At 40.2% G+C, this 20,735-nt stretch overlaps 1 protein-coding gene across 1 annotated transcript in view; it reads right to left on the reverse strand.

The window, feature by feature from the left end:
- The window catches only part of SLC38A1 (solute carrier family 38 member 1), a 42,749-nt gene that overhangs the window by 13,916 nt on the left and 8,098 nt on the right, over positions 1 to 20,735 (reverse strand). Inside the window, exons 2-10 of the mRNA XM_050324896.1 lie at positions 19,324 to 19,536; positions 11,752 to 11,827; positions 11,081 to 11,196; positions 6,147 to 6,220; positions 4,422 to 4,514; positions 4,040 to 4,121; positions 2,574 to 2,656; positions 1,872 to 1,930; positions 1,041 to 1,163 (exon numbers count right to left, since the gene is read on the reverse strand). Coding sequence (XP_050180853.1) covers positions 1,041 to 1,163; positions 1,872 to 1,930; positions 2,574 to 2,656; positions 4,040 to 4,121; positions 4,422 to 4,514; positions 6,147 to 6,220; positions 11,081 to 11,196; positions 11,752 to 11,827; positions 19,324 to 19,442 — 825 coding nt within the window. The 5' untranslated portion in view covers positions 19,443 to 19,536. The remainder of the gene's footprint in view (positions 1 to 1,040; positions 1,164 to 1,871; positions 1,931 to 2,573; positions 2,657 to 4,039; positions 4,122 to 4,421; positions 4,515 to 6,146; positions 6,221 to 11,080; positions 11,197 to 11,751; positions 11,828 to 19,323; positions 19,537 to 20,735) is intronic.

Here is a 20,735-nt window from a genome sequence, read left to right on the forward strand (position 1 = left end):
CGCCAACCTCAGTTATACTCTGATTCTGTGAAACTGTCCTGTTTCTCCTCTCACACACCAAAGTTGCTAAAATGATTGGCAAACTACTGGCCCTGAGGGCAAACCTCGGGAGATGAGCTCAACAAATGCTTGAGACTCACTGTAGAAGAAGGTGCCCTTCCACACTATTTGGAATACCTACACTTAAGCTGCTATCGCACACACCAAGTTAACTAATTCTTGTTCTGTCACACTGGATCTAGAGTGATGGTTTCCCCCAGCCAAAGAATAGTGCTTGGATTGGCTTCTTCAAATGAAGCTGGTAGATTGAATTTTTAAAAAACTAATTTTTGCATTCCTCTGCTACACATGCGTATTCTCTACGAATGCAACTGTGAGGCCCTGAGGACCATGGCCTGCTGGATAAGGGGCTGTTTCACTGGGAGCACTGCATTCCAGCACAGCTGACAGGAGCCCTCCTCCTGCTCCCAAAGCTCTCACGTTCTCTTAGGCCAACTTCTTTTGCAGCTGTGTGGTGACAGAGGGAAGCATCCAGCTGAAAGGCTACCAAATTTTTGCTGGACTAACTTCCAACTGTATCCTTTTTGCTATCCAGTTCACCACATGGCTACAGAATCATGTACCCTGTCACAAAGCAGTGGTTTTTCTGCAAAAGGACAGAGATTACTTCTGGGCTTTGGATTCAGGTGTGGCCTACTCAGCTCCTGCTGAACAAGAGTCTAAAGGTACAGTTGTAATATGGATAGTAAGAAGCAGTGGAAAGGAAAAATCTCCTGAAGAAAGCATTCATTGTCCAGTGGTAGCTCAGACTCATTAGCCTTAGTACAACTACTACCAGGGCAGGACAAGACTGCAAGGAGGTACATTCATCATGGCATCTCCGCAAGACCAAGCAAGGAGACCCATTTTGCATTCACCACTGGATCACAAATGGAAGCATGGAGAATCAGGCCCTATGTGGTACTGATCGGATTAAGAACATGGGGTGTAGGTGCACATATTATGTGAATTAAAAATAAGTATTATAAAAAGAAACATACCTTGGAATTAAAGATAACATACTTTGGCTTACACATATGTTCATGTGCTGAGCTATTTGATAGGATAGATGTTGCATTTAGCTCTGGTACACCACAGGAAATTTGAAACTTCTTGTAAATAACCTAGAATAAGAACAGAAGATAGCTAATTGCTAAAATAACAATAAAAAGCAAATTAAAATAAAAATATCAATGAAATTGTGAGCATCCTGGCTTGTATCATAAATAGTGTCGCCAGCAGGACTAGGGAAGTGATCATTCCCCTGTACTTGACAACGACCAGGCCACATCTTGAGTACTGTGTCCAGTTCTCGGCTCCTCACTACAAAAAAGACGCTGAGGTGCTGAAGTGAGTCCAGAGAAGGACAAAGGCGGTGAAGGGTCTGGAGAGTAAGTCATATGAGAAGCTGCTGTGGTTATTTAGCCTGAAGAAAAAAAAGGAGGCTCAGAGGAGACCTTATCACTCTACAACTACCTGAAAGGAGGTTGTAGGAGGTCGGTGTCAGTCTCTTTTCCCAGGTAACAACTGACAGGACGAGAAGAAATAGCCCCAGGTTGCACCAGGGGAGTTTTAGATAGGATATTAGGACATTCTTTTTTCATGAAAAGGGTTGTAAAGTATTGGAAAAGAGTGCCCAGGAAAGTGGTGGAGTCACCACTCCTACAAGTGTTCAAAAAATGTGTGGCTATTTCACTTGAGGACATGGTTTAGTGGTGAACTTGTTGCACTAGGTTGACAGTTGGACTTGATGGTTTTAAAGGTCTTTTCCAACCTTAATGACTCTATGGTTCTAAGGGACTCATCCAACAAACAAAGCAAGCTGAACTTACCACCACCAGGAAAAATACCATGCAGCTTAATGAAAATCCACTGGTATAGCCAAGATATCCTGAAAGAAATTAAAAGGAGATCTTATACAAAATAATTTTATTAGTCTTATCTTGAATTTTACTTCCTTTTGCTTCTTCATGAAAAGTTCAAATGTATGATACATTTATTATGCATTTGAGCTTCTGGGCAGGACAAAAACATGTCCTGTTGGTATGGAAGTCTCCCATTTGGGAATCTCCCACATAACAAATCTCCTAGCTTTCGGTCAGGCCTGAGCCTTGCTCTGACCCATTTGACTTCCTCAGGCTTACGTGCACATCAGTTTAACTGATTTTACTTTTGAAAGAGGTTGTGACAATTGAAAAATACATGAAAGTGTGCAATTGCAATCAGAATGTGACATAGATACCCTGATACAAGTCAAATCAGCTGAGTTTGGGTTATTTTCTCAAAAGGAAGATCCCAACTGGACTTTGATGACAAAGTCATCAAACCATTACATGGTTTTATAAAAATACATTGTGTACCTACTAGCATCTCTGTGGATTCAAACACTTTTGAAAATGCAATTCTCTGTATGAATCTTACTTCAAACTCCAATACATCATCACTAAAAATTTTGATGCTTATAGAAAAGTAACTTATTTTTTGTCAGCGTGGCCGTCAGTGGCATGATGCCCAAAATGGCATTTTCATCTTACCTAAATTCTTAAGGAGACACAAAGGGAGGATTATGCCAAATGTCACTATGACAACAAGAATCCGTCCATCCACGTACCATGCCCTGCATAAAACATTTAAAAAACCATACCATGAGCACACCTTAAACACTCTCTGCCTTTCCCTTCATTCAGTCACCCTTTTTAACTACTGTACTTACAGAACTATCTTTGGTCTTCTTACCCTACAAGCTCCTACAAAAGGAGAGAAGGGTTCACATCTCGACTTTGCAGACTCTTAAATTATCCAGCCCTTGAAACAAGGCACTGGTCTGACTCAGGTATAGTAGATTTTCATAGTCACTAGTCAAAATATCACCCTACTGCTGGGATCAGTAAGTGGGACCGAGAGGCAGAACAACCACCTGTGTAACCTGGTATAAGCCACCCTGCCAGGACAACGAAACATGGTGCAAAGGGTCACACATACAGCGCAGTGGAGCAGGGAGGGGCACCACAATTCTTTTGGGAAACCACCCAGGCATTTGACTGGAGTGGCAAACAAGGCTCCTGCGGGCTGGCATGCACTGGCCAGTCTAAGTCTGTATCTCCTCTAGCAAAGTGCTTTGAATACTGCTGGAAAGCAAGAGAGAGGAGAAGGGACAGTGTCAGTGATGTTCTGTATGACCTATTTCCACTGCTTGGTCCAATTCAGTATGATATCCTGAGGAGGAATGAAATTTATACCACTTTCTTGTGCACTACAGCACACCATATAACCTAGAGTGAGGGATATTTACCACTATAAAAAATGCCCCCCCCTCTATTAAAGAAACTGGTAAATTCAAGGAATGATAAGTGGTAGAAATCTAAGTACAATATTCTGCAGTTGTCATATGCTAATACTGAAGAATTTCACACTAGGGACAGTGTTCCAGGGGCAAAAATTCTGCAAGAGGCTGAGAATGCAGGGAAACACATAACATCTTTAACTTGCATTCCTCTCAATATTTTCAAGTGTTGCCTAACAGCGTAAATTATTGGATTCTATGATAAGATGGTTTTTTTCCCACCATTCTACCTTGAAAGGAGGCTAAACACGCTAGAGGGATTGATATAAAATGGGGCAGCAGGTTTGGTATGTAAACATTAGGTTACAGCATGTGGGAAAGTACAGCTACAGTAAAATCTACCTTCACTACACAACTACTTCTAAAATCTACAAAAATTAAAAATTCCAAAAATGCTCTGAGGCATCAGTAGAAATCACCATTCTTCATGAAAATATAGCGTGCAAAAACAGCAACTAACTTTCACTTCCTATCCATCTTCTTTTCCTTTCCAAAATCATCTTGGCTTTTATGAACCCCCTGAGAGACTCCTGTGAAACTCTACTTTGACAAACCTAAAGGGTATCCAATCCTTAAGAGCTTTTGTAAACATATGCTTAAACTTAACTACACAATGTTAAATTCTACTGTCTAAGCAACAAAATTAATTCAACTTACGAAAAGGTTTCTTCTTTTCCCATTAGAAACTTTATGGCGGAAGGCAGCTCATTTTTGACTATGAAGAGATAGCTCAACATTGCTGGAAGAAGAAGAAAATCAGTTTAGAAAATGGATAAAGTATTTTGTGGAACAAGTACAGAGAAGCATCCTGAACCTTCTCCCACAGTGGTGTCTGATGATGGAAGACCCTGAACTGTGACTGACTGTAAAATTACAGCATTTTTAAAAGGCTGCATGCAAAGCATTGGCCACAGCTATCTTGAGCATCATGAAGATCCCAAGATGTCGTGGGGAGAAGGAGGAACCTGACTTGTTGGTAGACGTAACATTATTGAGATATTCCTGCACTTTGTTTTCTAATATTCCTCATTTCCTTTACCTCCAACATTCTGAAGAGATGTAGAGCCAAAGACAATCATTTTGCCTGGGGTACCAAAGACCTGCTCACCAAGCTTTTCATACACCATGCACCCTGCATGAAAAGAAAAGAGGTGAAAGGTAACAAATACACAATTGAAAGCTGTTGAGTTGAAACATGATTCCTTTTCAGCTAACCAGCCATCTGTGCAGCCAAAACTGGCCTTTGCAAGTAAATAGGGAGCTCTCTTGTAATTTCTAGGGCTAAAACTTATGTAACTTATGTTTTCTTGACTTCTATAAATGTTATCGTTGGCTACCAGTCACTTTTGAAATAGAAGCCCTTAATGAGACTACTGTACTCCTTTAATGAGTCTGTATGTACCTCTAGTGACATGTTAACTTCTGGTATCCCCATCCTGGCATAAATTGGTGCCTGCAATGAGAATGACATAGAAAGCCTCCTCTCCAGACAAAACCCAGTACAGTAGGACCTACAAGTCAGCACTGGCAGCCTGGCCATTGCAGGCACAGTACTGCCATTCTGCAATTCCGCTTGCTTTCCCTGAAGGATCCAAATGAGGACAGCCACCTTTAACAGGATCATTTACAACTTCTAATGACAAAGCCCTAACTTGTGAATTCTCAGTGTGATATATTTTTGGTAAAAATGGAGAAAGATGAAAATTATAACTAAGATTTCTTTTTAAGTAACTGTCAAGCTTAAGAAACTCCCCTATTTTGGTTTGTGTTTCTGTTAAATGGTTTTTTACCTTGTCTGTGAATTAGGCTGAGAAAAAGACTGGGCATTGTGAAGATCATGAGATACATGAGAACCAAAAGAAAAATACTGCAGATGTTACACTGGGCAGATGATTTTTAAAATGCATTCCATTGTTTGGTTTTCTCTATGTTTCCTTATAGCTAGCATTTCTGCTTTGAAGCTTGTATAAAAAATAAGTTTGAGCTTAAATGTACCAGGAACATAGAAAACAGGGCTTAGATTTTGGGAACTAATACGGCACAAATGTGTCCATATTGAGGCACATGTACCTAGTTTAAACAGGCAGTTGCTGATATTATACATGCTAGAACAGTAACTCATGTGTGATCAAATAGCATATTTAAATATTACAGTGTTCTTGTACACAGATAATTTAAAAAATATGGCTTCAGAGATTGTTTACAAGGAAAGAGACTCTTGGACTTCAGAGCACAGTGACATTTAACACTGTAGGAAACTTCTAAATTCTGTGTTTAGATAGTGTATCTGTGTTACAAATGCACTTCTCTCTGTGAAAGAACTGTTCCCTTTTATTTTATTCTAGGAAAACTACTACTATACCACAGAGGCTATCAGGAATTTCACACCAACCATTAAGGACAAATTGTATTTTCATGTATTCCTCATCATAGGCGAAGGTTCACTATGTTTCACTTGCAATTCACTTTGTAATGCAAAGAAACTGTATGAGCTGTTACTTCTAGCTCACTGAAGACAACATTTCCAGGCAAAAGAATTCACTCTTTGTCATAAGTTTTTTTCTTTATAATGATGCTCTTCTGCATTGCCATGACATAAATTCTTGTTAATTCTGGGCTTTTGACCCAAAATGTGTCAGGCCTTCCTATCGTGCCAGCAGAGTGACAGAAACTCCACCTTACACAAAGCACCTGGCTTCATCTGAACACTTTTCACCTCTTGGTTTTTATAATTCTACTGAAATGGTAAAACATCTTAGATTACCTGTTTCCTTTGAACACACCAACAGGAGATGTATTGAATAAATAGACAGCAGCGTGACTGAAATCAAAAGCAGCCTATAAAAGAATGGAAAATAAAGCTTACCATAAGAGATGAAGTCTAACATTGCAATATTTCATGTCAGGTCATATTCAGACTGACTCTGAGACCATATTTTGTCCTTCTGACCATGCAAAAAGCCCTAAAATACATGTGATTCACATGCTGTTTGCAGTTCCACCATGGAGGTAGAAGACCCCACTTGCAGAGGGATTCAAGCAAATAAAACTGAGCAGAGCCGTAGAGTACAGCTAAGTGAGTTACACCTCCCCATATTGAAAAAAGCAAGAATAAAGACGTCTTATCAGATAGGAATCAGAGCACATGTGAGCCATGTATGTCACTCAACAACCATTCTAAACCTTTTTATTCTGGAAGCAGAGTAAAAATTTTGATGAAAGTCCCGTATTTAAGGACTTCCATACCAAATGGAAGCATCTTTCCCCAGGACACGCTTCATATGTTACCATCAAAGGGTAACATGCCCAAACTGCTTTTTATGGGTCTCACAGTGCCCAATAAAGGGGAAGTTAAGGCTCGACTGCCCTCCCTTGGAATAAAGGCAGCAACCAAAAGTTTATACTTTGTCCAGGTGGAGACTCATCTTCCCTCACTGATGTCAGCCCTGGTCTGACATGATCCATAATTTAACTTCACACAGAAGAATTGCAGGAAGTAGTGACCAAACTGTTTGTGTAGGGAACTTGCTGGCACAAATGATAATTAGTCACTGCTGGGGGCTAAGTGCATAAAAGCACATTTTCTCATTGCTCAATGTCTTTAAGTCAAGCACCATGTGTGTCTTCCTCTCCAACACTGACACACAAAGACCTGATGATGTTTTCATGATGTGTGTGAAAAGCATTCAGACAATCTGTTGGCAATTCCTCTCTTTATTATGACAACTACCCTCCGGACATCGAGAAAAACAACACTAAAATTGAACAGAAAACAAGCTGCTGCCATAGATAGGCAGTAACACATCTTTCTCATATGAATATGTAGAAAGAACAAGATGAGAAGCCTTTTGCCCCCACTTTTTTATTAGTTTAGACTGGAAATACTTTACTGCCAAATAATGACCCACAAGTTCCCTGGAGCCAGAGGAGCAGGGAGAAACATAAAGAGGTGATAGAGGGAACTGTTCTTCTGCCAAGAAAGAATGATGGTTGACAATAACAACACACTCTTTGTACAGCCCCAAGCGTGTTTCTCCTTGAGAAGGTGGAGAAGGGAAGGGAGATTGTACTGGCTGAGGTCACTCTGCTCCATTTTTTACAGATTTGCTAAGCCCTCCTCCTGCCCGTGTTCCCTGCTGAGCTGTTCCGCCCCTGTCTGCCTGCAGACACTGCGCTCAGCCCCTGTGCTCAGCTGCTGGGGCTGACTCACTCCCAGCCCCAAATGGCTCCAGCTCTGCATGCCAGCATCCAGCCTGTCTTAATATTAAAAGCTCCTGTTTTTCAGGCACTGAGCTCACAGAGCCTTTGCAGCGGAAAAAATAACACTCCCAAGCAGCCAGGTATTTATCTGATCTGTTGTCCTTAGCTCCCCATAGGGTTCTTACAGACACTTGGCATTTTTATTAGCACTGTATGAAAAACTTGTTTGTGTTAGGACTGTGGTATGGACAGGAATATTCATGCCAGAACCACCCCTTGGAAAGGAATGAAAATGTCCATGCCACTTGCTCTGCACAAATTCAAAACAGAAGGAGGGAAGCTTGCGCTACAGTCCCAAAAGCACTCCCCTACTCTTTGTTTTGCCTGCTTTTAAAGAAGTGCTGGTAGCTGTGCGAGCAAACGGCAGATGCAAAAGTCACTTTCCCACAAAAGAATAAACATTTTAGGTCAGAGGACTGATACAGTGTTGGGAAGAACAAACTGTTCCTGTGATGCCACTGCTGCTTTCTCCCAGATACCACCATTTACCAGGTCAGCTGAATCCTATGCTGTCCCCAGCCCATTGTGAAATCCCAGGCTTTGGGGCTAGGAGAGCTGTGAGGCTCATGCAGTCACCTGAATTATTTCACAGAGCAGTTCTGAACCCTCATAAGGTACTGGGTGCAGAGGACAAAAGAGCATGAGGTTTTTGCTACCTTACAGTCTCCTAGAGGGCTGGTCTGCCAGCTGCCCTAAACCTCTGGAGGAGTTAGGCTGCAGCTTCATGAGTTCTTCCAGCCAAAACTAGCAGCACTGGCTGCAGGAAACAGTGTGAAACTTCAGCTTAGTCTCAATCTATACCTCATCTAACAAGCTCCTCTGCCTCAACAGGGTTTTTCAGATGATGTATATTGCTGGGCTAAATGCAGGCGGAAGGCACCTTGTGCATGGCTGGCCCACATGTCTCAGCAACATCATCCATGACTCTTGGACCTGGCTTTCCAGGATGAAATCACAAGCAGCAACAACTGCTCTTGCCATTCCTAGGTGGCCTGGCTCACCTCTAACTTCCAAAACTTTTTGGGCCATCTTTTGGCAGCAAACTTTTCTCTCCTTTTGCATACAGGAAATTATGTTCTCTTTTGGTCTAGGCTGTAGTTATCACCAACACTGGGATTAAGTTCCTCTGAGTTCCTACCTCAGTAGTTTTGCCTAGAAACTATGATGCTTTGTTATGGCACTAAGTTATGCAAATAGGATGTGTCATTGCCATGTTTATTTCGCATGTTTTATGCTAAGGATATTAGGATACGAAGTGATCCAGGTGATCATGGATGTGTGCACTTCATACTGCAGGAGCCCAAAAGCTGTGAGAGTGGAAATCAGGGTCTGCTTTGTCAGTGCTGAAAATTCTCCCTTAATTTTTCTGCCTCTGCTTTCTATTTTTCACAATGGTGCATGCCAATACTGGATAAATTTTCAGGAACTGTGCTACTCAGAAGCACTGAATTTAAGAGCTTTCTCATGTGTAAAAAGCAGAGAAAGCAGAAATGATCAACTGTGACAGCAACAGCAGAACTACAAATTTATGGGAAAAATGTATGGAATGAGAGTGTAAGAAAAAATCTAACACTAATAGACTAGGTTTAACTCTAAGATTATTGTATGATAAAAGAACATTTAAAGCAGTTCAACTTTCAAGCATAACTACAGACACCATGTTAGGATCACGCATCTCCAGGCTTCAAAGGGGAAAGCTCAGCTAGCCTGCTCAGTTAGGTCCTGCTAGCTTCCTTACCTGTGATCTCAGTTGGCTGCTATATCTCAAGGCCAACAGATCTAAAGGCATTATAAATCTAACAAAACCAATTATCCACTTTTGAACACACACAGTTAATTCCACAGAGAATAATGCTGTTATTTACTATATAGAATCTCTACATTCAGTTTGGCAGTTTTTTGCACAGTGTGTTGATACAGATCTACATACTCACTACTCGGGTTGAACTCAATCACCATCACACATTGTTAGAAGTTTCTCTGGTGTTCACATTACCAGTCTGATCTACTTCACTTAAAAGAAACTGCCTTTTTATATCCTTTAGAACAACACATTTCACTGAACTCTGATGAAAAACTGCTGAAAGAATGAGAAGATGAGCTTATAGAAAACTAAAGCAGTATGGAGAAAATGAGGCTGTTCCTTGGCTGAGACACTATCATCACAGAAGAGGTAACAAGGCTGAAAAGACATAACTTTTTTTTCTCTCCTTACAGCAGTTTTTGCAATCATCAGTTTGTACCCACAGAGATGTACTTATCAGAGCATGGGTGGACTATCATATACAGGCTAGAGTACTGAGTAAAAAATGTAGCAAAAATAAAATAAACTGAGTCACCCTGCTAAAGAAAGATGTAAACTACAATTCAGATATTTTACAGCCTAGCTTAGTGACAACACAGTTATGAGACTTCATATATTCTTAATGTAAATGGTTTAAATCCTTGGATTATTTCTAGATTTTACCCAACCATAGCAAACTGTAAGCTAGCAGCATGGATCTAGCTATTCTGGCACAAAACCTCAGAGCAGATGGCTATACATACCACTTTGGCCATCAATGCTGCTTTATACAGGGCTCACATTATATACTAAGAAATGACAAAGTTCTATATTTTTAGATTCGACATTCAAGAAATGACACCTCTTTAGAACAATCTGTAAACTCAGTAACCCTGTTGAACAGTTCTCAAATATTGTAAATTATTGTATTTCTCCCCTCAATGAACATTTATCATTGAAATCTGCACACAATTCCCAACTGGTTTCTTAACAATCACTTTTCACAATAAAACGTCTCATATTGAGATCCAAAATAACAGTGTCTTAGTCATTCAATGGTACTGTTTCATTTTTAAACTATTTAATTCTCCTTTATAAAAAACCTTTTTTTTCCCTGGTTAAGTACTCTGCCTCAACTCTTCTCCACAGTAAAATCTTGGTTATATTTATGTTGGCTCTCAAGTACTCACATAAAAAGTGAAGTAACCGTGGGAATGAGATGAAAATCCTATATGTAACTTATAATGGAATATAAATATTCTTGTTTTTTAAAAAAGTGTTTATTGCACCATACTTTGAAGAAAGCTCTGGAGATCCTGTGACGTAAGTAAGAACTAGGTACTAGCCCACTGAAGCTATTACTACTGAGTATTTCTAATGTATGCATAGCTTCCAGAGCATAGGAAAAATCCCCATCTAGGTCTGTAGTAAATAATATGGAGTTAATTTTCCCTAGCATTACAAGTAATGGCTTCTTCCTCAGAAATATTGGACTGAAAAAAAAATGTCTGAAACTTGTAGCTAATATTTTCAGGCTTGAATGCTGTACTTCATTACAGATGGACTATAAATCCCTCCACTTGCTGGCAGTGCACATATTCTTTAAACACAGTGAAACACCACAGAGATCAGCTATTCATCATGTGAATACTTACAGAAAAAGGAGAATTCCCGTATTGGCCAAGGCAAAAGCAAGACCCAAAATCCCACTGCCCATAATTGCATTGCTAAGGTTGAAGACAGACATCCCCAATGAAGTAGTTCCTGGGATCTGGGGAAGTAAAGACAGATGTGTCAGCAACAGCTTGAAACAGAGCAGGGAAACGCACCTCTGCTTCGAATGCCACGTTTTGCCATGTATCAGATATAAGTAACAACTCCTATGGAAACTACTTAATAAAAATTGTTTTGAAAGAGGAGAAAGCATTGCTGAACCCTGTCAGAGCTGTCCAATAGATTTTGTAAACTGACGTAAATGCTATAGGCAATACACAACTCATTCACAATTTTGATTTTAAACTTCATCTTTCACTATGCCTGTGAAACATCTAAGGCACATAATTTATATATGGTAGAGCCATAAGGAACCACCACAACTTCCTGCCCAACACAGGCCAGAGGGATTCCCTTGACTCAACCCAACCAAAATGCTTGGGGGTTTGTTTTGGGGTTTTATTTAAGTGCTGATCCCAGGCATTTCCTAGTGAAACTTGAATACAGTTATAATTGTGTGTGCCCAGCATTTTTGAAGATGATATCTAAAGGCCCTTCATTACACAATATGCAGTTCCTTTTGACAGGGAAAAGAACAGTGAGAGAGACTTACATATTCATCACATTTCTTCTTCTCCAGGTGGCTGTTTGTGAGACTTCTTCTACTTTCTCGATCTGAAATAAACTTGCTGAAAGAAGTCAGAGGATTTATTTCTAGCAAGTGCTTAGAAAATGTGAACACATTAATTCCATGAGCAGCATGTGATTACAAAATAAGCAACGCATAAAAACTGTGTGCAAAAAGAGGCCAAACTCATAACAGATTATGCCCCACTAATACAGTGTATATTAGGCATCAGTAAAGGTAACACCAGCACAAGATCAGAATAAATATGTGTGTATATATTTTTATATATATATATATATATAAAAATATATACACAGAATGGTCTTTTAGGTGATTTAGTAAAAAAGTAGCAGCACCAATTTTTTGGATGGGAAAGCAATTTGTTTGCACAGATGCTAAGAGGAGATGCTTCTCCAGGTGTCCTGCAGAGATGCTCATGAGGAGTACCCACTGTTCCCAGCCCTGTTCATGGGGTTAGTGTAACTAACGCCACTCTGTAAGGCAAGTAGCCATTCTATGTGACCAAGCATGTCATGTATTCATTCCTTTCTCCCATTATCGCACCCTGAAGGTCCTGTGAAGCAAGTAGACAAACTAAACAGATTTATTCTTCCCCTCCCTATCGACCTCAAGACTCCTGGGCGCCAGCTCAATTACTTCCTTCCTTGACAGCCTGGAAGGTCCCAGGCACCCAGCCCACCAGGAAGTGGCGATGACCCCTTCACAGAAGAGGGGAAGCACAACACCATCCCTAGTACTGACTATAAAATCAAGCAGTTAGAGGACCTAAGGGGAGAATTCGGGACTGCAGTTGCCACTGGCCAGGAACATCCCTCCGTCCTCTGCATCCTCCAAGGATTAAGGCAGTTATTTATACTCTTTTACATGATGTTTGTGCCTAGACTATGATTGTACACTGATAAAACAAATCAGGTATTAAGATTTGACCCCATCTGCTGAGGGTCTAGGTGATTATTAATCTTAAGTTATACTATAAATTCTGTATTATAAATACTTATAAATTGCACTACATTGATTCTGTCTGTTGAAATCCTGTGCCATTCAAATACTAAATTCTGCGCTACGCTAATCATAATACCCCACTAAAAAAATAAAGCTTTAATTGTAACTATGATTTACTGCCATCATCATTCTGCCAAGGATCCCTAAAAGACTCCATCTGTCCCCTCACTGTCGAGTGACACTGTGAAAGCCTACATTGCCACTGAAACTCTAAACTGCCACATAGGGATGGTATGTCTGCAGTTAAGCAGAGGTGGATGGGCCACACATAGTCAGCACTGCCTGGACCATCCTGAACCAGGTAACCTGCTTCATTGTTGCACTGTTCTGGGTTACCAGATTTTCAATTGAGTGTCTTTCAAAAGTCACTACTGAATTCATCATACTGCAAAATTCAACACTTCTGTGCAGGGAAACATGGAACAAACAGCTTTTCTTTCTCTTTACCCTTTACTTGTTTTGTGTCCTTGATGTATCCACATTTAGGAACTTACTGTCCTCCTGTGGTTGTGTCGGCATCCTTGGGATTTACAACACTTATGATTTGGATGAGCTGTTATTTTCTCACAGATCTTCTCTTTAGCAAACATTTTAGTTTGTATAAAGCATTCTTTCAGCTTTTCATCTTTTGAAGGTTTATGCACAATTAAGTCCCTGGCATCTTTGTTAATCCACAGATGGTTCTTAGTCTGCACTGGCTAATGCATCAGCCATTGTACATGCCACATACCTAACTAGGGGCTGTCACCAGCTGTCAGAGACTGTTTTAGCTGTAGGTACATTAAGCTGACTCTTCTTAGTTTAAAACAGACACCAACACTGGACACAAACAACAGCACTGCTGGTCCTTTCCCACAGCTGGGAACATCTACTGGTTGGGGATGTATAATTCTAACTGTGACTCAAGACTGCACATCATCTGAATACATACAGTGGTATTCAGGTGAGCTTGTAAAGACAGAGCTCTGTCAAACTTCCCTACTACCTCAGCTATGGCCTAATTACTACTGATATATATGCTAGCACAGCTTCTAAGGCTATGACAAAATCATGCAGGTATAATGCTGCTGAATTGGCTTCCACAGCTGACACACTTGGACCTAGTGTCTTAAACATTTTGTGTTCATGCTTTAAATCTGGGCATAGCTGGCAAAATGTATGTAGTATTTCTTCTGGGTTTGCTGCAATTTTGACTCCTACTCATTGGTCTGCTTTGATTTCCTTTACGTCAATAAAAAACAACTATAGGCTTCTCCTATACTTTTAAAATAGTAACTTCAGCAACTAATTTGCTGCAAAATATAGACACCATGTCAGATTTACCAGTGCTAACACAGTTGGAATAGATGGTTGAACCTCCCCCACTGTTTTTAGAAATGAAAAGCAATCACTTCTAAGATAAACTGATTGAAATTAACTTTCCAAAGCTCACCTTGTAGGTATTTCATCCTCATGGAATAAAATCTCAACTTGATTCAGAACATGTGCTTTTCTTTTTCATGTCTGTTTAAAGCTCATCTCTTGAACACAGGCAGCGGAGTGTGAACGGTTTGAAAAAGACATTCCAGCTCTCTCTTGAAACACCCTGCAGGCAATTTGTACAGGCAGGAGCACAGAGAAGAGCTTTATCTCTTTTGGATTTGTAACTGCTGCTGGGAACATCTGTGGACTTTGCCTTCTTCTGTCATTTATGGAGATCATGTGTCATTTTAGATTTTGTCAAGAGTTATGACAGAAGTCACTAGTCTGATCTCCCCACTTCTGCTCATCCCCCTGCAGCCAATCCCCCCTTAATAATTACAAAAATAACAAATTTGTAGATACTATTATTATTGCTGTCTGGTATCAGAATTCCATGAAAATTATTGTTAAAAAACTAATACACAGTAAAGACAACACTTGAGAAATATTGTTTGAATATAAAAACTACAGTGGGACTTTCCATTAGAATATTTCTGACAGGGTAAACAGCTTCTGCAAAACTGGTAACTTCTGTGGCCAACAAACATGTTATTTCCTTCCTGGTAAGACTTCGAGAAAACTAGCCTGATTTGATAAATTGATACAAAGTACTTTCTTTTGAGTTAGCTCTACATTAGAAATGGAGTGGGCTTGTTGTCCAGCCTCTCATCTCCTATTACAAGATGGGCTCCTCATCCACCCCCTGTTTACCAAATCACACTTCACATTTTTCTTCACTTAAGCAGTGCGATGTGTACAGGAGGGCAAAGTCAGACATGGGAATGTGGCTACTGTGCTCCCAGAACATGAGGTACACAGCACTGAGCCCAGCTTTTTTATGGGGTGCTTCCCAGGCCAACTTCCAGCTCCAGGATTGCTTTCCCAGAAAGTTCTTCAGTGATGCAGTGTGGGGGAATGTGGGGTCTGCCTGTGCAGCATTTGCTGTTGCAGGCAATTTAACCTGCAAGTCCAGACAAGAAGATTGTTTTGGGACAATGCTTGTGAGGTGGTACAGCCATACCACATAACAGACAAATTTTCCATAAACAGAAAGTATTACTGATCTTAAATTAAATAAAAATAATTTTTTTAAAAAAAGTGTGGGGGGAAGGTATTTTAATTAATTCAACAGAAACAATTTTTCCCAAGATAGTGCTTTTTGTAAACATTTTTTTTTTCATTTCAGAGTGGTTTTTTTCCCCTATAGCATATGAAAGGAAACATATGTTGGAATACTGGAATTTCTAGTTAAACTGTGCCATGCATCTGCTCTACTTAATAGACGTGCTTAGAAAACAAGCCATTCATTGTCACAGAATGTTGTATATTTGACCTTTAAAAATATGACACAAATTAAGCGAAATGCCTGTTTACGCCAGCCTCTCCCAGCCCTCCCAAAGACCAGAGGCCACTGTGAGAGGTGCTGTGGCAATGAGCTGCAGGACCGCCTGTGCCATCAAAGCCTGACAAGCATGAAATCCATTTGTGCTGTTTGTTGTCTTCATTTCAAATGCTTTACTCACTGTTAAAAGACATAACCTGTTTTTAAATGTTTCTGCTTTCCTCTTGTGTTTCCTATACCACAACTGAGTAAAAGCAGATATACAAAACTTTTCAGGTACATTAATGAAATATCCTAGTCAAGATATAATGAGCTCATCCTTGCAATGCATGAAGCCTCACAGTTGGCTTGGAAAGAGTATCTTAATCTAACCATTTTCCTGGTTTGATTTAGTGCAAAGTAGAGACTTAGTATTATTGATAAAGCGATTTTAAAAGGATGATGTTAAACTATGGCCTTCCAAACTTAATTTATTAAAGGACTTCAATAAAAAATGTTTGGTTAAGGTGATACCTTCAAGTTAACCATTTTGGCTAAGCAGAGTTAGCCAAAACCATTTAGCTATCTCAGATATGTTTAAACATAATTAAATTAAAATTATATTTGATGGTGCCTTAAACATTTGTTAGGGAAAGTTAGTTTTGCTAAGATGACAGAACTTTATCCTTAGGCAGCTTCTTAAACTGCATGCTAACTTGAGCAGTGGCAAAGATTTCCAGGGCAGGTTGGAACAAGAAATGCAGAAGAAAGCTTGGTCTGACTTAACTCTATGCAACTTGGACAAGATCTTGGTATACCTACTAACAACCTTTTTAACAAAACAAGGGGTGCTGATGACTTTTTAGTAGCTGTAAACCAAGACAGACATTCAGATATCAGCTTCCTGAAAGTATTCCACTGTTGTAGTTATAGATAAGGAGTAAGTCATCTAAATACTGATTTACAGTTATGTGCAGAGATGGTAAAATTTTATAGCCAGGAGACATGGTTAAAGATCACCAAATCCATGTCTGAATTTGATGCAAATCTCTTGACTGGCATTTCCATTCAACATCTGCATACTAAAAAAAAACCCTCTCAGTACAGCCTCTTCAAAACAACATCCCCTCCCTACGTACGACTGTATATTTATGCCTGGAAAAGGCTGGAAATCCAAAGGAAACTACAGAATTCTTTTCCAAGATCAAGAACTATTTGGAGTTTACAACCAGACTTGGAATCAGCTTCTTCCTGGTATACCTTCTCCAAAAGAGGTAAAACTTAAAAACTCTGTTCTACATTGAGCTTGAACAATTATGCAGTGAGAAAAAAAAAAGTTCAAAATTAAATACAGTATGCAAAGTCAAACAGGTTGAAACAACAAAAAGCAAGTTAGTTGAAAATTACAGATCTAATCTAAAGCTCAAGTGAAATCAACAAAAAAAGTCCCACTGATTTTGATGGACTTTGGAGTTTCACAAGGCCTCACACCATGTGCCAGGCAGCACAAAATGTGTTATTCCCTATGTCTGTTAACCTCTTACTCCATGGAAAAATGATGTTTGCCAAGACAGTTATAGAAAGGGAATAACTACATCCTCTCAGGATGCATTCAGCATGGGGTGCAGAACAGGATATGTTCCCCTGCTCATCACACATGGGGATGCTCACAGGGGTGCAACATGATGCTGCACTGGAAGTTGTGGTCAGCACAAGCTGCCTTGAAATTTGTTTTAGACACGGAGTAGAACATGAACAAACCAGGATATATAGGGCAAAATACTCATGTGTGGGATGTAAGTAGCTGTCCCACGAGAGCCCTGGCAGAGGGATAATAGAGAACCATAATGGGCTACATCATACAACCAAATGATTGTCTGCAGAAAAAAAAGTTACCCAGAAAGGAATGGAAAATTGTGGAATATGTTCATCTGCCCTAAGAGCCAGAGCATCAATCAGAAATTCTGCTTCTGAGTTTCTGACCCTCTTTCCTTCACCCCACTTTTCTTCTTCCTTTTGTAGGCAGTCTGAATTCAACACAGTTCTTGCCACGCTTACTACGTTGGAACTCCACAAAGCACATTGTGACTGTAAAGAATCAGGCACATATGGTACACTCCTTCCCCACCCTCCATAAATATTCACTGAAAGATGGAGTGCCAACAGGGTTTTCCCCCATAACAGTTACTGGTGACACCAGCCAAAGCACTGGGGAGGTGCAGTCAGCCTGGTAAAGCCACTCCTTCTCTCAAGGATATAAGTTCTCGGCAGGCTAAACAGAGCAAATTTACTACTGTCAGCCCATGAGTTCCTCTCCTTACAACATGAACCAGCAGGAAAGCAAGCAGGTTCATACTGGACCTGTTTTGTTTTGGCAAAATTGGAGTGGTTTTGTGTCGTGCTCTTCCCTTTTTTTTTTTTTTTTTTTTAACACAGAAGTGGTTTGCATTTTGTTTTGGCACTTTCCATCAAAGCAGTTGCATCAGAAAATTCCTGACCAGCTCTAATCTTCCTCAGTGCAGCTGTTGTGGTCACACCACCACACACCCTGCTGGCCACAGCCCCAGGACTTCCCCAGGGCAGGCGATGGTGGGGAGGCTGCCACCCTTCTACTGAGGGCTCACCCACACCACCAACCAGGGCCCTCTGCTCCATCCCACAGTATGGCTGCCTGGCTTTGCTACACCAATGGTATGACCAGTGCTGAGTGCTTATTCCCATACCCATCACCAAGCTCCCTGCCCACCCACGCAATTGTGAGAGTCACATGACTCTACCCGCACTTGGGAAAAAACAGCCCTAAGTTTTGTTTTAACAGAAGAAAGTGAGTTTCCCAGATAGCCAGAGAAGACACTGCCAAAAGAAAAAAAAAGGGCAAGAGAATATTTTACAGGGCTGGATCCCCATGCAGTTACTAGCCAGCCAGTGTGCTCCACCTGGGTTTGCAATATTTGAATAGGAAGTTTGGTCAAAAAAGAGCTTCCTGTTTTACAGCTCACAAAACCCAAACAGAGTCTGTCAGCAGGTCGTTGCTACAAACTGGTTGGCTCAGCACCTGTTGGAGTCTGACAGGAAGGGCTGGAGAAATACTCTCTGGTGGAAAAGGCAAGTCTTTGGAAATGACTGTACGGCTTATAGAAAAAGCCAACAGCCTAATAATTGTAACTAGCAAATTTCACCAGTATCCATGCTTTTGAAACTTGATATGAGTTAGGTGTAATACTCTGTTTTACCATCTTCTTGCCATTCCTGCCTGAAGGGAGCAAATTGCTGCCCAGTTTATCTTGCCAAATTGCAAACATAGACTGGGACTACATTTGCTGCCAATCATAGCAGCTGTAAATCTCCAGGAGCTTGGATGCATGGATGTAGCCAGGCAGGTTAAAATTGTCATATCAGGGATCAAAGGTCAAAAAGATTTGCCCCAAATTCTGACATTTTATTAATTGTTACTACTTCCTTGCTGTGTGCAAGCAGATATTTCAAAATGTTGGCTTTTTGCTACATTATGCGTTTGTGAATTTTATTAGACTAATTTGAAAGGTTCAAAACGATGAATAAATTGCCACTCTGTTTGCTTTATCTGCTATTGCAGCCTATGCCCAACAGATGTTACGTATGAAATTCAAATTACATCTTCAAATGGAGCATGACTTGGTAATGAATAATTCAAGACATATACTGAAAATTAGAATGCTGTTTTTAAACAGTGTGTTTCTTAGCAGAGGAAACGTCAGTGGAAAAATACTCACCTATTTATCTGGCCATTTTCCACCTCTGTGAAATCATTTGAATCATTGCTGATGTTATCATCTTCAGGGACAGTCATATTCTGCAATTCAGTCAGTTCTAATCCAGCTTTGAAAGGCATGCTGGGTGAGGAACTGTGCCTATCCAAGTGGTTCTTCAAATACTAGTGTTTGGTTGGTATGTTGTGAATAAACTGCAGCCACAGTGTCAGCAACCTAAATAAAACATGAGACAAAACTCTAAGTTGTATATCACCAGCAGCAGGAAATATCGCCAGAAGAAACCAGTGAAAACCGCACAGGAGGGACCATTCTTACCATGCAATTTTGTATTGTTAGATGGACCTCAGGTTATAACCTCAATGCAGAACAGTAGTAATCTTATACGCCTTAATGAGATCAACCGTACAAATTTACCCTGTCCTTCAACCAACAGCTGAAGACAGTACTTTATTTACAAACTTGTGAGCAAACCAAGCCTGTTTGTTACAGGAAAAAAAGATTAACTGCCTATATAATAAGGAATAAAAATTATTTGCTTGTCCAAGTCACATTTTGATATTTGGAGTTTGTCTTCTTTATGTTCTCCACTCTTATTTTAAAAATATAAAGCACATTGTGTCCATGTTGATGCTAAGTGGAGAGAAAGAGGGATAGAGTTATCCCACCACTCTGTGCTACTAATCTATATATTCCAAGACACTTTTGGTAAAGTGGATGTGTGGATGATGCTTTGTGTATGGTTAAACTTATAATGAACAAGGACAGAAGCAGACAAAACCAAATCCCTGAGCTCATGTATCATGGGAGAAAAGAGTAATGTATACCTTGTGTCAAGCAGTTATTGTCTAGGTGATCAGGTGAACTCTCCTCTGATAGATGTGTTGCATAAAAGCACCGAGAATAACACCAAAGGCAGATCAGAGAAGTCTACTACAATGACATATTTCCTTATCAGCAATGCAAATCAACTGAAAGACCAGTATCTGCTGGAGTCCAACCACTCTCAGCTGAGCTACAACTCCAGAATGGTAGGGAGGTAATAGTGTGTTATTCACAGACAAGCTCCTACAGCACAACTCTCTCAATTCCCATTTTGTGAATGAATTTCCTGCAGTACTGCCAAACAACTATTCACCTTGGGGTATGTGGCGAACACTCAGATGCCAGATTAATCTGGGAATATTTTTAAATTTCTCAGGGCTACCTCAAAGCCATCGAACTGGTTACATGCAACTAAAGAGGCATAAGCATCACCAGCTCTTGCAGGGTGAGACAGGAAGACGTAGTTCACTTATTCAGTTAGGACAGCTGCCTGTTTCAAATTAAGTTTACAGAAGTCAATACTTCTGTTTTATACCACATCTCCACCGCACAGAAGAGGACTTTGCAAATGAGCAGTTTCTTCCCTGTAA

This window comes from Myiozetetes cayanensis, unplaced genomic scaffold, assembly GCF_022539395.1.
Source record: "Myiozetetes cayanensis isolate MyiCay16 unplaced genomic scaffold, myiCay2020 scf3, whole genome shotgun sequence".
In the NCBI taxonomy this organism is placed as follows: Eukaryota; Metazoa; Chordata; class Aves; order Passeriformes; family Tyrannidae; genus Myiozetetes; species Myiozetetes cayanensis.